Genomic DNA, 17,337 nt, shown 5'->3' on the forward strand with positions numbered 1-17,337 from the left:
AACATTGTGATTTTGACAGATTGCATTGAATTGGTAGATCACTTTGGATAATAGGGACATTTTCACAATATCCTTCTATCCATGAACACAGGATGTCTTTCCACTTAATCTTTTAAAATTTCCTTCATCTATGTTTTATAATATTCAGTGTACAAATATTTTACCTCTTTGGTTAAATTTATTCCTAAATATTTTTTTGGTTGTTGTGAATAGGATTGTTTTCTTAATTTCTTTTTGGATAGTTTGTTGTTTGTGTATAGAAATATGGCTGACTTCTGTATGTTGGTTTTGTATGCAATGTATGCATGTAATGCATACAATGTATGCATGTAATGCAGTAATGCAACATTACTGTATTCATTTATTAGTTCTAACATGCTTTTGTTGAGTCTTTAGGGTTTTCTACATAACTGATCACGTCATCTCCAAACAGAAAATTTTACGTCTTTTGGATTTCGATGCCTTTTATTTCTTTTTCTTGTCTAATTGCTCTGGCTAGGACTTTCAGCACTGTGTTGAAGAAAGTGGTAAGAATGAGCATCTGTGCCTTCTACTGAGTTGATGGTGATGTTTACTGTGGGCTTTTTATATATGGCCTTTATTGTGTTGAGGTAAGTTACCTGTGTACTTATTTTTTTTTAGAGTTTTTGTCATGGATGGATGTTAAATTTTGTCAGATGCATTCTCTACATCTATTGAGATAAACTTGTGGATTTTTAAAATTCTGATAATGTGATGTATGACATTTATTAATTTGCATATGCCGGACCATCTTGCAGCCCAGGGATAAATCCCATTTGGTCACATGTATGAACTTTTAACATGCTGTTGAATTTGGATTGCTAGACTTTTATTGAAGACTTTTGCATCTATGTTCATCAGGGATATTGGTCTGTAGTTTTCTTTTCTTGTATTATCTTTTCCTGACTTTGTTATCAGAGTGGTGCTGGCCTCATAAAATGAGTTTGGAGGTGTTTCTTCCTCTTCTCTATTTTGGAAGAATTTAAGGATTGGGATATTAATTCTTCAAAAGTTTAGTAGAATTAATCCACGAAGCTATCTGGTTTGGGGTTTTTTCTTTCTTGGGAGGTTTTTAATTACTGATTCAATTTCCTTATTTGTGATGGGTATGTTCAGGCTTTCTCTTTCATCTTTTCTTCAGTTTTGAAAGGTGTGTTTCTAAGAATATCTATTTCTTCCGGGTTATCCAATTTGTTGGTGTATAGTTGTTTCTTTTTATTTCTGAGGCATCCACTGTAATGTCTCCTTCCATTTCTGACTTTATTGATTTGAGTCTTCTCTCCTTTTGGTAGTCTAGCTCAGGGTTAGTAGATTTCACTTATCCTTCCAAAAAAATAACTCTTAATTTTGTTGATTTTTTTTTTCCTCTTGTTTTTCTGTTTATTAGTTAATTTATTTCTGTTCTAATCTTTATTATTTCCTTTTGCTGATTTTGGGGTTAGTTTGTTCTCTTTTTTCCTAGTTCTTTGAGATGTAAGATTAGATTGTTTATTTGATATATTTCTTTTTTTTTAATATAAGCATTTATCATTATAAAATCACCCATTACTACTGCTTTTGTCACATCCCATAAGTTTTGTTATGTTGTGTTATTGTTTTTATGTGTCTCAAGATACTTTTTAGGGGTGCCTGGGTGGCTCAGTTGGTTAAGCGACTACCTTCAGCTCAGGTCATGATCTCAGGGTCCTGGGATTGAGCCCCACATCGGGCTCCCTGCTTGGTGGGAAGCCTGCTTCTCCCTTTCCCACTCCCCCTTCTTGTGTTCCCTCTCTTGCTGTCTCTCTCTTTGTCAAATAAATAAATAAAATCTTAAAAAAAAAAGATACTTTTAAAATTCCCCCTTTTTGGACACAGTGATTGTTCAAGAGTGTTGTTTAGTTTCCACATACTTGTGAATTTTCCCGTTTTCTTACTGTTATTGATTCTTGTTTCATTCCACTGTAGGCGGAAAAGATACTTGGAATGATTTTGATCTTCTTAAATTTGTTAAGACTTGTTTTGTGACCTAACATGATCTATCCTGGAGAATGTTTCATGTGTACTTGAGAAGAATGTGTATCCTTCTGCTGTAGGGTGAAAAGTTTTGTATATATCTGTTAGGTCCATTTGATCCATAGTGAGGTTTAAGTCAGCTGTTGCTTGATAGATTTTCTTTCTGGATGTTTTGTACATTATTGTAAGTGAGGTATCAAAGTCTCCTACTATTACTGTATTTCTGTCAGTTTCTCCCTTCAGATGTGTTGATATTTACTTTATATACTTCAGTGCTCGGATGTTGGATGCATATACAGTTGTTATAGCTTCCTGTTGAACTGACTCCTTTGCATTATATCATGACCTTTTTTTTTGTCTCCACAGACAGATTTTGACCTGAAGTCTGTTTTGTCTGCTATAAATATAGGCACCCCTGTTTTATTTTTGGTTACTATCTGGTATATCTCTTTCATCTCTGTGCTTTCAGACTATTTGTGTCCTTAAATCTAAAGTGAGTCTTTTGTAGAAAGCACAGTAGTCCCCTTTTATCAGTGGGGAGTATGTTTCAAGACCCTCAGTGGATGCCTGAAACCATGGATAGTACTGAACCCTAAATATACTGTTTTTTTATATACGTAAATACCTATGATAAAGTAAATTAAGCACAGTAAGAGATTAACAATAACTAATAATAAAACAATTATAAACAATATATGGTAATAAATGTTGTGTGAATGTGATCTCTCTTTTTCTCTTTTTTTCCCCTCTCTTTCTTAAAATATCTTATTATACTAAACTCACCCTTCATGGCACCTGGGTGGCTCAGTCGGTTAAGCATCTGACTCTTGATTTCAGCTCAGGTCATGATCTCAGGGTTGTGAGATCGAGCCCCACATCAGGCTCCACACTCAGCAGGGAGTCTTCTTGAAGATTCTCTCTCTCCCTCTCTCACTCTCTTTCTCTCTCAAATAAATAAATCTTTAAAAAAATACATACTCACCCTTCTTCTCTTCTTTTGATGGTGTGAGATGATAAAATGCCTATGTGATGAGATGAAGTGAGGTGAGTGATGTAGTGTTAGGCTCCTGTTAACCTTCTGATGATACATCAGGAGAATCATCTGCTTCTGAATTGCAGTTGACCATGGGTAATTGAAACCATGGAAAGTGAAACCACAGATAAGCGGGAACAGCTATCTATCATTTGATCTTGTTTTTTTTTTCTTTTTTTATCTTGTCACTCTTTGCCTTTTGGTTGGAAAGTTTAATACATTTACATTTAAAGTAATTATTGATAGGTGTGGAATTACTGCTATCATTTTGTAAATTGTTTTCTGTTTTGCAGTAGTTTTGTACATCTCTTGTCTTCCTTTGTTCAGTTTGATGTTTTTGTAGTGCTTTTCTCTGATTTTTTTTTTATCTTTTGTGTATGTATTATAGGTTTTTATCTTTATGGTTATCTGAAGTCTACACTTTGCCCCCTCAACTTTCTGTTCTTATAGCCAAGGTTTGCATCTTTTTATATTGTGTATTCATTAATAAATTTTTATTTCTTAACTTTTATATAAGGGTTAAAAGTAATTTATGTACTACCAATTCAGTCTTGAATTACTCTGTATTTGTCTATATACTTACCTTTACAAGTGAGAATTATACTTTCATGTGCTTTTGCATTGCTGTTTGGCATGTTTTTGTTTCAATTTGAAGAACTTCCTTATGTATTTTTTATAAAGCAAGTCAAGTGGTAACTGATTTCCTTAGTTTTTGTTTGGGAAAGACTTTCTCCTTCATTTTTTAAATGGTAGTTTTGCTAGGTATAGTATTCTTGGTTGGCAGATTTTTCTTTTGATACTTAGACTATATCATCCCACTCTCTTGTGGCCTGCAAGGTTTCTGCTGAGAAGTTTACAGATAATCTTACTGGAGTTCCCTTATACTTGACAAATTGGATTTCTCTTGATACTGTCAGACTTCTCTTTTTCCTTGACTTGACAACTTGATTATAACTTGTCTCTGTGTATTCTTCTTTTGGTTCATTCTGTTTGTAGTGCTCTGAGTCTCATGAATCTGGATGTCCATTTCCCTCCCAAGATTTGGGAAGTTTTCAGCCATTATTTCTTTGAATAAGCTTTATTTTGCCCCTTTCTCTTTTCTCCTTCTGGGACTCCCATAGTGCTTATGTTGATTCCTTTGATGCTGTTTTATAAATCTTTTAGGCTTTCTTCACCCTCTTTCATTCATTTTTCTTCTCTGATTGAATAATTTCAAATGATCTGTCTTTGAGTTCACTAGTTCTTCAATTCACTGTGGCCTTAAAGCTCTCTCTTGCATTTTTTCATTTCATTCATTGCATTCTTCAGCTTTACATTTTTTTTTTTTTTGGTTCTTTTAAAAATGACTTCTATTTCTGTATTGAATTTATTTTTATACATGTATTTTCCTAATTTAAAATCTATGACTATCATTTATTTTGTTGCTCAAATTATCCTTGATTTGGCTAGTGGAAGTCCATAAAACTGATTCCTGAATCCTTTAGATATGTCTTCATTCTTTGAGCATTTTCCTGCTTTTAGATAAAAGCAAAATGTGCCAGGATCATTTTGTAATTTACCTGACCTTGCACTGGAATGAATCCCATGTTGCCCTGGTTCCTTTTAGTGGAAAATGGTATGTAGAAGCAAAGATCTGGGCACTATTGTACTTATTACTATTGATACATCACTGCTCTCAGACTTTCTTGGTGGACAGAGATCTACGTATGTATTTATATATACATAAATATAATTTATATTTATGTTTATTTATAATTTATAATGTTTATTTCCCTAACAACCTATGTATATCAAAAATCATGAATTCACATTACCTCCAATTTTAATACAAAACCACAAGGTTAATTTTAGTTTATTTCCTTTCTGTATTTATACATTTCTTTCCTCTTACAGTGAGAAATGTGCCATTCTTTATCCTTAATATATTTACCTCTTTGATAAACTACCCTGTATTCAACCAGTTTACCATTTTGCCATGCCTTCCTTCCTAATATGGATGCCCTCTTTTCCGTGCTTGGACTCTGACATCATGAACTGGGTTGCCCTTTTTCAGGGTTGCCCTCCTCACCTTACTCAGCTTCCTTTTAAATTTTAATTCCAGTATAGTTAACATACAGTGTTATATTAGTTTCGGGTGTACAACATGGTGATTCAGCAATTCCATACATCACTCAGTGCTCTTGATGACAGAGGCACCCCTTAATCACCATCACCTATTTCACTCATCCCCCCACCCACCTTCCGTCTGGTAACCATCAGTTTATTCGTTATAGTTAAGAGTCTTTTTCTTGGTTTGCCTCTCTCTTTCTCTTTAAACTTTGCTTGTTTGTTTTGTTTCTTAAATTTCACATGCAAGTGAGATGATATGGTATTTGTCTTTCCCTGACTGACTTATTCTGCGTAGCATTGTACACTCTAGCTCCAACTATGTCGTTGCAATGACAAGATTTCATTCTTTTTTATAGCTGAATAATACTCCATTTTATATATATATATATACCACATCTTCTTTACCCATTCATCAGTCAACGGACACTTGGGCTGCTTCCATAGTTTGGCTGTTGTAACACAGCTATAAACATAGGGGTGCATATATTCCTTTGAACTAGTGTTTTTGTATTTTTGGGGTAAATACCCAATAATGTGATTGCTGAATCATAGGGTAGTTCTCTTTTTAACTGTTGAGGAACCTCCATACTGTTTTCCACAGTGGCTGCACCAGTTTGTGTTCCCACCAACAGTGCATGAATGTTCTCTTTTCTCCACATCCTCCCCAACACTTGTTGTTACTTGTGTTTCTGATTTTAGCCATTCTCACAGGTGTGAAGTGATATCTCATTGTAGTTTTGATTGGCCTTTCCTTGCTAATAGTGATGTTGAGCATCTTTTCATGTGTCTGTTGGCCATCTGTATGACTTCTTTGGAAAAATGTCTTTCATGTCTTCTGCCCATTTTTTAATTGGATTATTTGTTTTGGGGGTGTTGAGTTTTATAAGTTCTTTTTTTTTTTAAAGATTTTATTTATTTATTTGACAGAGACACAACGACAGAAGGAACACAAGCAGGGGGAGTGGGAGAGGGAGAAGCAGACCCCCTGCTGAGCAGGGAGCCTGATGCGGGACTTGATCCCAGGACCCTGGGATCATGACCTCAGCTGAAGGCAGATGCTTAATGACTGAGCCACCCAGGTGCCCTAAATAAAGAAATTTTAATGGCCGTTCACTAAAAAACATGTAAACAATTACAAGGTCTACAAAAGGGAAACTGATAGTTCCTTACTACAGTCCCAAATAACATAAAGCCAGTTAATAGAAAATTAATGGGAAAATAAGGTTTGCTGTAAGAAATGTATTTTATAGTCGGCTTTTTATAAAATTTTTCATAAAGTGAGGGATAACTATAATAGGAAGACATTTGCACTTTATCTTTGAAATTGTCTTCTGTACTTAATAAATTATTTAGTGTCAGTATAGTTTTGTTTCTGTATTGGAAAGATGCTTGTATCTTAATAGTATAATCCACTTCTATGTAATTTTAGAATGAAAAGTCATTATATATAATAGCCTCCATAAAAAGATTTCATGTGAGTCTAGTTATATTACTTTCAAATTCTATTTATGTTTCATAGGAATGTAACTGTGTGGTAGCTTTTTAAGGTGGGAAGTGCACTAGAGACGTTGATAAAATGTAGCTGTGAATCATGATTCAGAAAGAATTACATGCAGAGGTGTTAATGTGTGAAGAACAAACAGTGACTTGAAAGAATTTTGTAAATATGCTCTAGATGTATGAGTTTTACCTTTGGCAAATGGTAGCTATGTCAGTGAAGGTTTTTCAGTGAAACAGAATCAGTAGTATATACCTATAGGAAGAGATTTATTATGAGGGATTGGGTTACCCAATTATGGAAGCAGAGAAGTACCACAGTCTACTTTACTGATTTGACTGCTTCGGATGCTGATGTCACCCAGAAACACCCTCACAGACACACCCAGAAATAATGTTTAATCTGGGCACCTTTTGTTCCAGTCAAGTAGCCACATAAAATTAAATATTACAGTAGCAAATAATAAATTCAGGATTAGAGTGAAAGTGTTCTGAAGTTTCTTTTCCTCTTTTTTTTCTAGATGACTTCTACCCTTTTACTTTTCTTTTGTCTGTATGCTTTAAAAAATACTCTGATCTAGAGACGCTTGAGTGGCTCAGTCATTTAAGTGTCTGCCTTCGGCTCAGGTCATGATCCCAGGGTCCCGGGATTGAGCCCCACATCGGGCTCCCTGCTGGGCGGGAAGCCTGCTTCTCCCTCTCCCCCTCCCCTTGCTTGTGTTCCTGCTCTCGCTATCTCTCTCTGTCAAATAAATAATAAATAAATAAATAAACTTAAAAAAATACTCTGATCTCATACCATCTCATGTCTTTCAGATGGGATCTATGTGCAAAGGACTTTCAAATATATATCTCCAGCCCCAAATCCCACCTGGATTGACATGAAATTTGATATATTCAAAACCATGAACATGATTTTTTTGTTTTAGAAAATATCCCCCTTCTGAAAGCTTCTTTGTCTTTTCTTTTCTCATTAATTATGGTTCCCTTTTTTTCCTGTTGCAAATTTTTTCAGCATTCCCCTCAGAGTATATCCAGAATCTGACCACTTCTCACTACATTCATTATTTAAACTCTAGTCCTCTTTCATTATCCTCTTTCATCTGGATTATGACAATAGCTTATTAAGTGGTTTTCCTGCTTCCACCTGTGTCCGCTGTTAGTGTCAACAGAGTGATTCTTTAAAAAAGTTAAGTCAGGCTATGTTATACTTGTGCTTGGAACTTTTCAGTGTCTTCCTGTCTCAGTCAGTGTGAAAACCTAAATCTATATCATGTATTGCAAGACCGACAATGAATTGCCCCCCTTGCCTCCTACTTTTCTCTGAACTCCTCTATTGCTGTTCTTCCCCTTGCTTGTTCCCTTCCAGCTACATTGGCTTTCTTGTTTTTCTTTTGTGTGTGCGTGTACACATTTAATTTTATTGTAACAGAGCAACTTGTACACTTTTAATGTTTAAAACTGAGCATCATCTTTCCTTTCCAGAGAAACAAAAAGAAATTTAAAAAGAAACAGGAACAAAATTATAGTAGAGAATGTCAATTCCAAATAAGATCCTACAGGTTCTTCTGATTCTCCCATTGAGTGGCAGGACTCAGGTCTTCATTAGGAGAGAATTTTATTTTAAAAGTGTCAACTTAACCTGCAGGGTGTCGTTAAACATCACAATTAAACATGCCAAAGGAGAAGACAATGTTGTCAAAATCCCCACTTAACCTACCTAAACATCTCAAACTTACCTTTTGCTGACGTTCTATAACCCCATTTTTAAAGTTTTTTTCCTTTTTTTTTTTTAACAACAGAAAGTAGACAGATACATGTTGGTAAGTGCTAACTGTCCATATTTACATAGAAACACAGTGTAATCTCTGAGCCCAATATACAGAGAAAGGAGGGAAAACTAGCATTCTGTGCACTACTACACAGGGCTAAGGGAGCAGAAGATTTTTCTTTTTTCCCACAGAGCACAGGGGTGTTGATTCCATAAAATTTTGTTGTGACAGGAAGGGATAAAAATGAATTTGGACAGAAGAAAGAGAAATTAAGGAGTCGATCCCATTTACAAATGCACCCAAACCCATAAGATACCTAGGAATAAATCTAACCAAAGAGGCAAAGAATCTGTACTCAGAAAACTATAAAATACTCATGAAAGAAATTGAGGAAGACACAAAGAAATGGAAAAATGTTCCATGCTCATGGATTGGAAGAACAAGTATTGTGAAGATGTCAATGCTACCTAGAGCAGTCTACACATTCAATGCAATCCCTATCAAAATACCATCCACTTTTTTCAAAGAAATGGAACAAATAATCCTAAAATTTGTATGGAACCAGAAAAAACCCCAAATAGCCAGAGGAATGTTGAAAAAGAAAAGCAAAGCTGGTGGCATCACAATTACGGACTTGAAGCTCTATTACAAAGCTGTCATCATCAAGACAGTGTGGTACTGGCACAAAACCAGACACATAGATCAATGGAACAGAATAAGGTGCCCAGAAATGGACCCTCAACTCTATGGTCAACTAATCTTCAACAAAGCAGGAAAGAATGTCCAATGGAAAAAAGACAGTCTCTTCAACAAATGGTGTTGGGAAAATTGGACAGCCACATGCAGAAGAATGAAACTGGACCATTTCCTTACACCACACACAAAAATAGACTCAAAATGGATGAAAGACCTAAATGTGAGACAGGAGTCCCATCAGAATCCTAGAGGAGAACACAGGCAGCAACCTCTTCAACCTCAGCCGCAGCAATTTCTTCCTAGAAACATTGCCAAAGGCAAGGGAAGCATGGGCAAAAATGAACTATTGGGACTTCATCAAGATAAAAAGCTTTTGCACAGCAGAAGAAACAGTCACCATAACCAAAAGACAACCGACAGATTGGGGGAAGACATTTGCAAATTACATAACAGATAAAGGGCTAGTATCCAAAATCTATAAAGAACTTATCAAACTCAACACCCAAAGAACAAATAATCCAATCAAGAAATGGGCAGAAGACATGAACAGACATTTTTCCAAAGAAGACATCCAAATGGCCAACAGACATGTGAAAAAGTGCGCAACATCACTTGGCATCAGGGAAATCCAAATCAAAACGTCAATGAGATACCACCTCACACCAGTCAGAATGGCTAAAATTAACAAGTCAAGAATTGACAGATGCTGGCGGGAATGTGGCGAAAGGGGAACCCTCCTACACTGTTGGTGGGAATGCAAGCTGGTGCAGCCATTCTGGAAAACAGTATGGAGGTTCCTCAAAAAGTTGAAAATAGAGCTACCATATGACCCAGCAGTTGCACTACTGGGTATTTACCCCAAAGATACAAATGTAGTGATCCGAAGGGGTACATGCACCCCGATGTTTATAGCAGCAATGTCCACAATAGCCTAACTATGGAAAGAACCAAGATGTCCATCGACAGATGAATGGATAAAGAAGACGTGGTATATATATACAATGGAATATCATGCAGCCATCAAAAGGAATGAAATCTTGCCATTTGCAACGACGTGGATGGAACAGGAGGGTATTATGCTGACCGAAATAAGTCAATCAGAGAAAGACATGTATCATATGACCTCACTGATATGAGGAATTCTTAATCTCAGGAAACAAACTGAGGGTTGCTGGGGTGGTGGGGGGTGGGAGGAATGGGGTGGCTGGGTGATAGACATCGGGGAAGGTATGTGCTATGGTGAGTGCTGTGAATTGTATAAGACTGATGAATCACAGACCTGTACCTCTGAAACATAATACATTATATGTTAAAACACAGAAGAAGATAGTAGGAAGGGAAAAATGAAGGGGGGAAATCAGAGGGGGAGACGAACCATTAGAAACTATGGACTCTGAGAAACAAACTGAGGGTTCTAGAGGGGAGGGGGGTGGGGGGATGGGTTAGCCTGGTGATGGGTATTAAAGAGGGCATGTATTGAATGGAGCACTGGGTGTTATACGCAAACAATGAATCATGGAACACTACATCAAAAACTAATGATGTAATGTATGGTGATTAACATAACATAATAAAATAAAAAAATGAATTTGGAATAGAAAGGGGGAGAGATTCTTTTCCCAGTGTATTCTGCTCAAGGTATTTCCTTCCAAAATAAGTTGAGAACCATGGTATAAAGAGAGAGAAGAGGTTTCAAAAAACAGGGCAAATAAACACAAGAGCAAGACTGCAGCTTGCTCCCAGGGACTAGAGAAAATTCAAAAAGGAAGGTTGGAATCCATCAGTGTTTCATTAGTCATCCTCTCCTTCATCTTCTTCTTCTCCCTCATCATCATCTTCATCTTCTTCACCTTCATCCTCATCTCCTTCATCAATATCTTCCAGTCCTTCATCATCATTGTCTTCTCCTCCTTCCCCTTCTTCATCATCCATATCAGGAACCAAGTAGTACTGTAATGGATTTGGCCAAATATCATCTTCAATGACCTCTCCTAACTCATCTGCACCTTCATCAGAATGGTCAGTAAAGCAGATGCACATGCTCTCTGGTTTCTCAGGCTGTCTCTTCCTGCTGGCTTTATTCTGTGTTTGACTTGAATGTCTCATCAAATCCTTTCCAGATTTCCATTTGATTTCAGTGGACTTTGAAGATAGATCACCACTCTCATGCAGATGAAATTCTTTGGAGAGAACTTTATTTTCAAAGTAAGAGTTTTCATCAAAATAAAAATCTATTCTGTAACCTGATTTAGTATCTTCAAATTGTGTCGCTTCAACTCTTGTCAAATAATGCAGTGCCTCTTCATCTTCCTTCCAAACAGTACAGATACTTGTGGATCATTGACAAATGTTGTTACCCCCAAATTTGGGATTTTGGCAATCAATTCCAGTCTCTTTGAAAAAATGGGTAGTGGAGTTTGTTATATTTCTCTTCTACTTTCAAAATCTCCTCACTGGCTTGTTCATTAAGTCTGTCTATTTCATCTTGTACTTCATCAATATGTTCAGTTGCTTCTTGCTATTCTGTTTCTCCCTTCAGCAAGTGATGAGAGATCGATATCTCCTCTGGCTTGGAGGCAGGAGGCAGTCTCAGTTTCTTTGTTTGAGGCAGGATCAAAGACTGGTGTTTGGGGGTCATGCTGTGTGGAAAGCCCGTGAAACAAGGGCAGACACATGTCTGCAAGAAGCTCCAATTACTCTTTCTTGTTGTTCTATGAACACTCCAAATGTTCTCCTACCCTTAGGGCCTTTGCAGTTGCTGAAATTCTCTTCCTCACTCCTGTCAAGTCTTGACTCAAGAGATGCCATCTCAGAAAGTATTTTCTTGGGCATCTTATGTAATCTCCTTCCTTGATTTATTTTTCTTTAGTGCTTAGCAATATTTAATAGACCATATATTTAAACTTATTTATATTGGTTATTTTCTACAATCCCCAGAATTTAATCTGGACAGGATTTTTTTTGGTTCAGTATTGTACCCCCAATGTGTATATTAATGCTTTACTTATAGTATGCATTCAATATTTGTTGAAGAAATTAATCACCTATGACCTATTCCACAAAAATGAAATAAAATTATCAGCTTATTCAAGGCAGAATGCTAGATTGAGTTCAGAATAGGAAATGTGAAGTAATTATTTTGGCTTAAAATTTAACAAATATAAACAGTTTAAGAAAATGAGCATTCATCCACAGCTTGTTGGAGTTTAACTTGGTCAGCCATTCTAGAGGACTATGTAAGAATTGTTAAAAGTCTATGAAAAGGAACAAATACTAAGAATTCTGCTTCTTGGAATTTATTCTGCTAAAATGAGTAACTATGGTTCTTGGTACAAGCATGTTTATTTCACAATAGTTTCATAAAACTGCAAACTGGGTAAACCTACAAAAATGAGAGTGATTTGGTAAACTATGGTATTAGTTAAGTTAAACAGTGGAATACTATGTAACCATTAAAAAGTTGCATTGTAGATTAATTTGTCATAAAAAGGTGCTTGTCATATATTAAGTAAAAATGGGTCACAAAATAGTATATATATTATTATTCCCTCCCCACTGGATCTCTTTTAAAGTATAAATGCATAGAAAAATAACGAAGTATCAAAGTATTAATGATTGTTATTTCTGGGTTGTGAGATGGTTTGTTTAAAACTTTTTACCCTATGCTTTTTCATTTTATCAAATTTTCTTCAATGAAGAGCTGATACTAAGTAGCAAACTCTCCTGGACTGCTCTTGCTATCCTGCTTGCTTTATTTTCCATCATAGTAGTTGTCACTCTCTAACCTTTGTACTTTTTACCTATATTTTATTGTCTGTCTACCAGTACCCCCACTAGACAGAAAGCTTCTAAAGGTCAGGGATTTGTTTAGTTCAGTGCCGTATCCCAGAGTCCTAAGGAAAGTGACTGGTATATAGTAGGTGCTCCATAAATATGTGTTGAATAATTAGTGAATATATTGTTTTTGTTATACAGAAGAAAGTTATGGTAAATAACACCTTGAAAAAAATGTCCCAAGGAAAAAATAGTGCATAGGAAATAAGCACCACATTTTATAGCATACAATTTTAATATCAGGAGGAATTTGTAACAGATAAGTGCAGAATTGTAATGAATTTTCTCTTTGTTTTTTCAAGGTTTCTAAATATTCTTTACAGAAGAAAGTAAGTGAAATGGTAAGGAGATTACAAAATATACACCTACTTCCCAGATTAGCACATAATATTGTAGTATCTTTGTCAATGTAAATGTGGCATTTATATTAAAATAAGTTGAAACTGGGTATTAATATTTCCTTTAAAGGACTGAATTACCGTTTCAAGTATAGCTTAAATGAATTTACTTCACAAATTTATTTCTGGATTACATAGTGTTTACATATTACAAAATAATTTAACCCAGTTCCCAGATTATTGGTAGAGAGCTTATTTTAATATCAAAGAACAAGGAAATAAGAACAACAAAACCTATTATTTTATTATCTTTTCTAGGTATTTATGCAAACATGTAGTTATTAATGATTGCCTGAAAAATTAAAATAATACGAAGTTGCATTTGAATATGACACTTGGGATATGGTACTCATTCTTTATCATTCAACAAGTGTTTGTTGTGTCTTCCTCTTCTGTAGTATATTAAAAATTAATATTTACATTTTTATAGCATAATATTTTATGGAATATTTATTTTGCTATCCTCTCTTCCTATCCCTGTTTGATTCAGAAGAATTTTTTTCTGTATTTTTGATCGAGCAGAATTCTCCCATATCCACTTAAATCTTCTGAGGGCTTTTTGGGTGGACTTATGCTATTTCAATCTTCCTTCTTTGGAGCAGACTATAAGACAAGTAAAAGTAATTTTTGAGTGAAGTTTATATATTGTATGTATGAGAAGTAAGAAATGAGAGATCACTTCTTATTAAATACAGAAAAATAAAGTATGTTTTGCTTCGTGAAATTGTTTTTGATGTATTAGAAAATAAAAGAGCCTTAGAAAGATTGCTAAGCTTGATTGAATAAAAGATGTGAAAATTCTGTCGCTGTTCAACTGGAAAGAATAAAGATAATATTGTCAGACTATTTTAAACTATGATTTTAATTAAGCTGAAAAACTAGATTCTGGTTTAGCTTTAAGTACCATGACATTTGTACTGAAAGTCATCTTCAACGCTACAGTGGTTTTACACAAAATATAGTGAAATTGAATAATGTGTCCTCTGACCTGGGAGATAAGGCTACAAGTTAAAGATCAAAGGCAACATAAAATGTGTTTTATTTTATTCCACTTTAAAATTTCATCAGATACTTACAGTCTTAGAAAAAATGAAAACAAGTTTTTAGTCACTGCTGAGTATTTTGTTAATGTGAATGACAACCTCTTAAAAACCTTCTAAAATGATATTTTATAGTGACAGTGTTTTTTCTGACAATTCAAAGCATTAAATTTTGCATTAAAATAATTGTATATATTGATATGTACAATTGATATTTTATGCCCATTCTGACAGAATATTAAATGTATTTTAGATAATTGATTTTAAAAATCTTTTTCCTAAACATTCTTATATTATTTCTATGTATTTCAAATGACCTTTATTCAAAGTACTATATTCAGTAATTAAGTTAATCTTATTTTATTAAAATCATTTTTCTTTTGTGTAACTTAATTCTATGGGCAAGACAGGAAACAAAATGGTCACTGTGTCAAGGCAGGATTTTGGGAAGCTACTGATTAAGTGTCCAGAAAGAAATAATTTTTAAAACAGTATTAAGAAAATTGTAAAGAAGTTCATGATCTCCTATAGGTGAGCCCTTAGTTACTAGTAAATTTCTGTGTTTTGGGAATTCAGTAAGCTGATTTTTGTGTAGAGGTGGTAATATGTCTCTAGATAAATTAATACAATTATGAACTGAAGGATTCACCTAGCTCTAAAAGTACCCTAACCTTCTATTGAACAAATGATCACATTGATCATTACCAGTAGAAAGAATGCAAAAAAGTAATAATAAAAATAAACTATAGAAGGGGCGCCTGGGTGGCTCAGTAGTTAAGCATCTGCCTTCGACTCAGGTTATGATCTCAGGGTCCTGGGATCAAGCCCTGCATCGGGCTCCCTGCTCAGCGGGAAGCCTGCTTCTCCCTCTCCCACTCCCTCTGCTTGTGTTCCCTCTCTCACTATATCTCTCTCTGTCAAATAAATAAATAAAATCTTTATTAAAAAAAACTAGAACATCAAATTAACTATTATTTTGATTTGGTGATTGATGAAAATCTTTCCTGTTGTGTTCTCATAATTACTGTATCAGGTGACTATGTTTTGTAATGAGTAGCTGATAAGACTTAATAAATGAAGTAAAAACATATCCAACCATTTCTTAGTTATGTTTTATTTATTTATTTATTTATTTTTTTAAAAAGATTTTATTTATTTATTTGAGAGAGAGAGAATGAGATAGAGAGCACGAGAGGGAAGAGGGTCAGAGGGAGAAGCAGACTCCCTGCTGAGCAAGGAGCCTGATGCGGGACTCGATCCCAGGACTCCAGGATCATGACCTGAGCCGAAGGCAGTCGCTTAACCAACTGAGCCACCCAGGCGCCCATGTTTTATTTTTTTGTATATCACTTTCCTCTAAAGCAAAGACTTACAGAAAGATTTATTTTTCTTTATTAAATTAAAGTTTGAATACTGAAGGTTTCATATGATTTAAAATTACCACATTTTTTCCTTTCATAGTAAAATTTTTTAGAATGAAGACTTGTCTGGAAATAATCTTCATAATTATAAATATAATTTGTATCTGTACACACAAACTATTAGTGTAACTTTAAGTTAGTTTTTTAAGTATTACATACCTTATCTTTGTGACTAAAAAAGGTAAAAATATCTTAAGAAGGATGCCATAGGTTTTTTAAAAAGTGAGTTTTATAATCCCATTGATTTATTTTGGGGTCATAGTGAAGAAATTGAAAGGTAGGTTGCAAAATAGATTTGAAGAATGTATGAAGTTTCTTCTTGTTTTTATCTTTAAAATTTACTTTAATGAATTAATTATTTTAAGGGAAATTAACTTTATTCCCAAAGGTTTTCAAATTGGTCTCTATAAGGAAATAAGAGGGAAATGAGCAGCTATGCCTTTTATTAGTAAATGTAATTGTAAAAAGTTGTGTGTAAATACTATTTTTAAATTATTCCTATTTTAAATGCCTCGAAGTTTTAATGTAATCTTTTAGACCACACACATGTGCACACACATGCACCTGTACACTTCACTCTTAATTATGCAGATACTGTCTTCTTTTCCTCTAACCTTGTTTTTCATGGATTAAGTTTGTTAAAATTTAAGTTTGCATTTGGAAAGCAATGAATCCTAACATTTTCTTTGGATAGAGTTTTTGCATTTAGTAATAAAATTGTGTAAAAGAAGAAAATAGCTTGAACCAATTCACAGGGGTAAAAAGAACAAAAACATTATGTCCTTAACTGTTTCTTAGTCATCTTAATAAAATTATCTTTACCATGATATAGTATGTAATATTAAAGTTTTAATAACAATGCTATAAATTATTTATATTATTCTTTAAAATGTTCTTGGCTTTCTCAGGCAAGTGATACCAATCTGTTTTTGTTGTTGCTTCCCAAAGAATTGAAGCTATTTGCTGACATGTGATTAGCAGCAAACTTGACAACCGGCCTCTTCATCTCATTATCAAAACTAAATCAGAGCAGCCAAGTAGGTTCATATATGAACAGCCCTATATGGGCCTATATGGGCTAATGAGCTATGTGTGCCCATGTAATTTGAAAGTCTTTATAATATCATGGCCATTGAATTGGTTAATGTATTTGAAAATCAGAATTATGTCATGCAAACAAAACTTCATTTTAATTGAATTGGCTTTGGCTTTAAGCAAAGGATGTTGAAATAATAGAGTATATCATAAATTATTCTTTTTTTCTTTAAATTTTTTATTGTTATGTTAATCACCATACATTACATCATTAGTTTTTGATGTAGTGTTCCATGATTCATTGTTTGTGCATAACACCCAGTGCTCCATGCAGAACGTGCCCTCTTTAATACCCATCACCAGGCTAACCTATTCCCCCACCCCCCTCCCCTCTAGAACCCTCAGTTTGTTTCTCAGAGTCCATCATCTCTCATGGTTTGTCTCCCCCTCCTATTTACCCCCCTTCATTCTTCCCCTCCAGCTATCTTC

The 17,337-nt window shown here is 34.7% G+C and overlaps 1 protein-coding gene and 1 pseudogene across 4 annotated transcripts in view; one reads left to right on the forward strand and one right to left on the reverse strand.

The window, feature by feature from the left end:
- CCDC73 (coiled-coil domain containing 73) overlaps positions 1 to 17,337 on the forward strand; it is a 181,735-nt gene that overhangs the window by 101,958 nt on the left and 62,440 nt on the right. For all 4 annotated transcript variants that reach the window (XM_073904792.1, XM_073904793.1, XM_073904794.1 and 1 more), the window contains one exon: positions 13,257 to 13,295. In XM_073904792.1, coding sequence (XP_073760893.1) covers positions 13,257 to 13,295 — 39 coding nt within the window. The remainder of the gene's footprint in view (positions 1 to 13,256; positions 13,296 to 17,337) is intronic.
- Positions 10,912 to 11,758, reverse strand: LOC112829105 (protein SET-like; annotated as a pseudogene).

The sequence above is a fragment of the Callorhinus ursinus genome, unplaced genomic scaffold (genome assembly GCF_003265705.2).
Source record: "Callorhinus ursinus isolate GAN/ISIS: 27379988/994484 unplaced genomic scaffold, GSC_fseal_2.0 scaffold21, whole genome shotgun sequence".
Taxonomy (NCBI): Eukaryota; Metazoa; Chordata; class Mammalia; order Carnivora; family Otariidae; genus Callorhinus; species Callorhinus ursinus.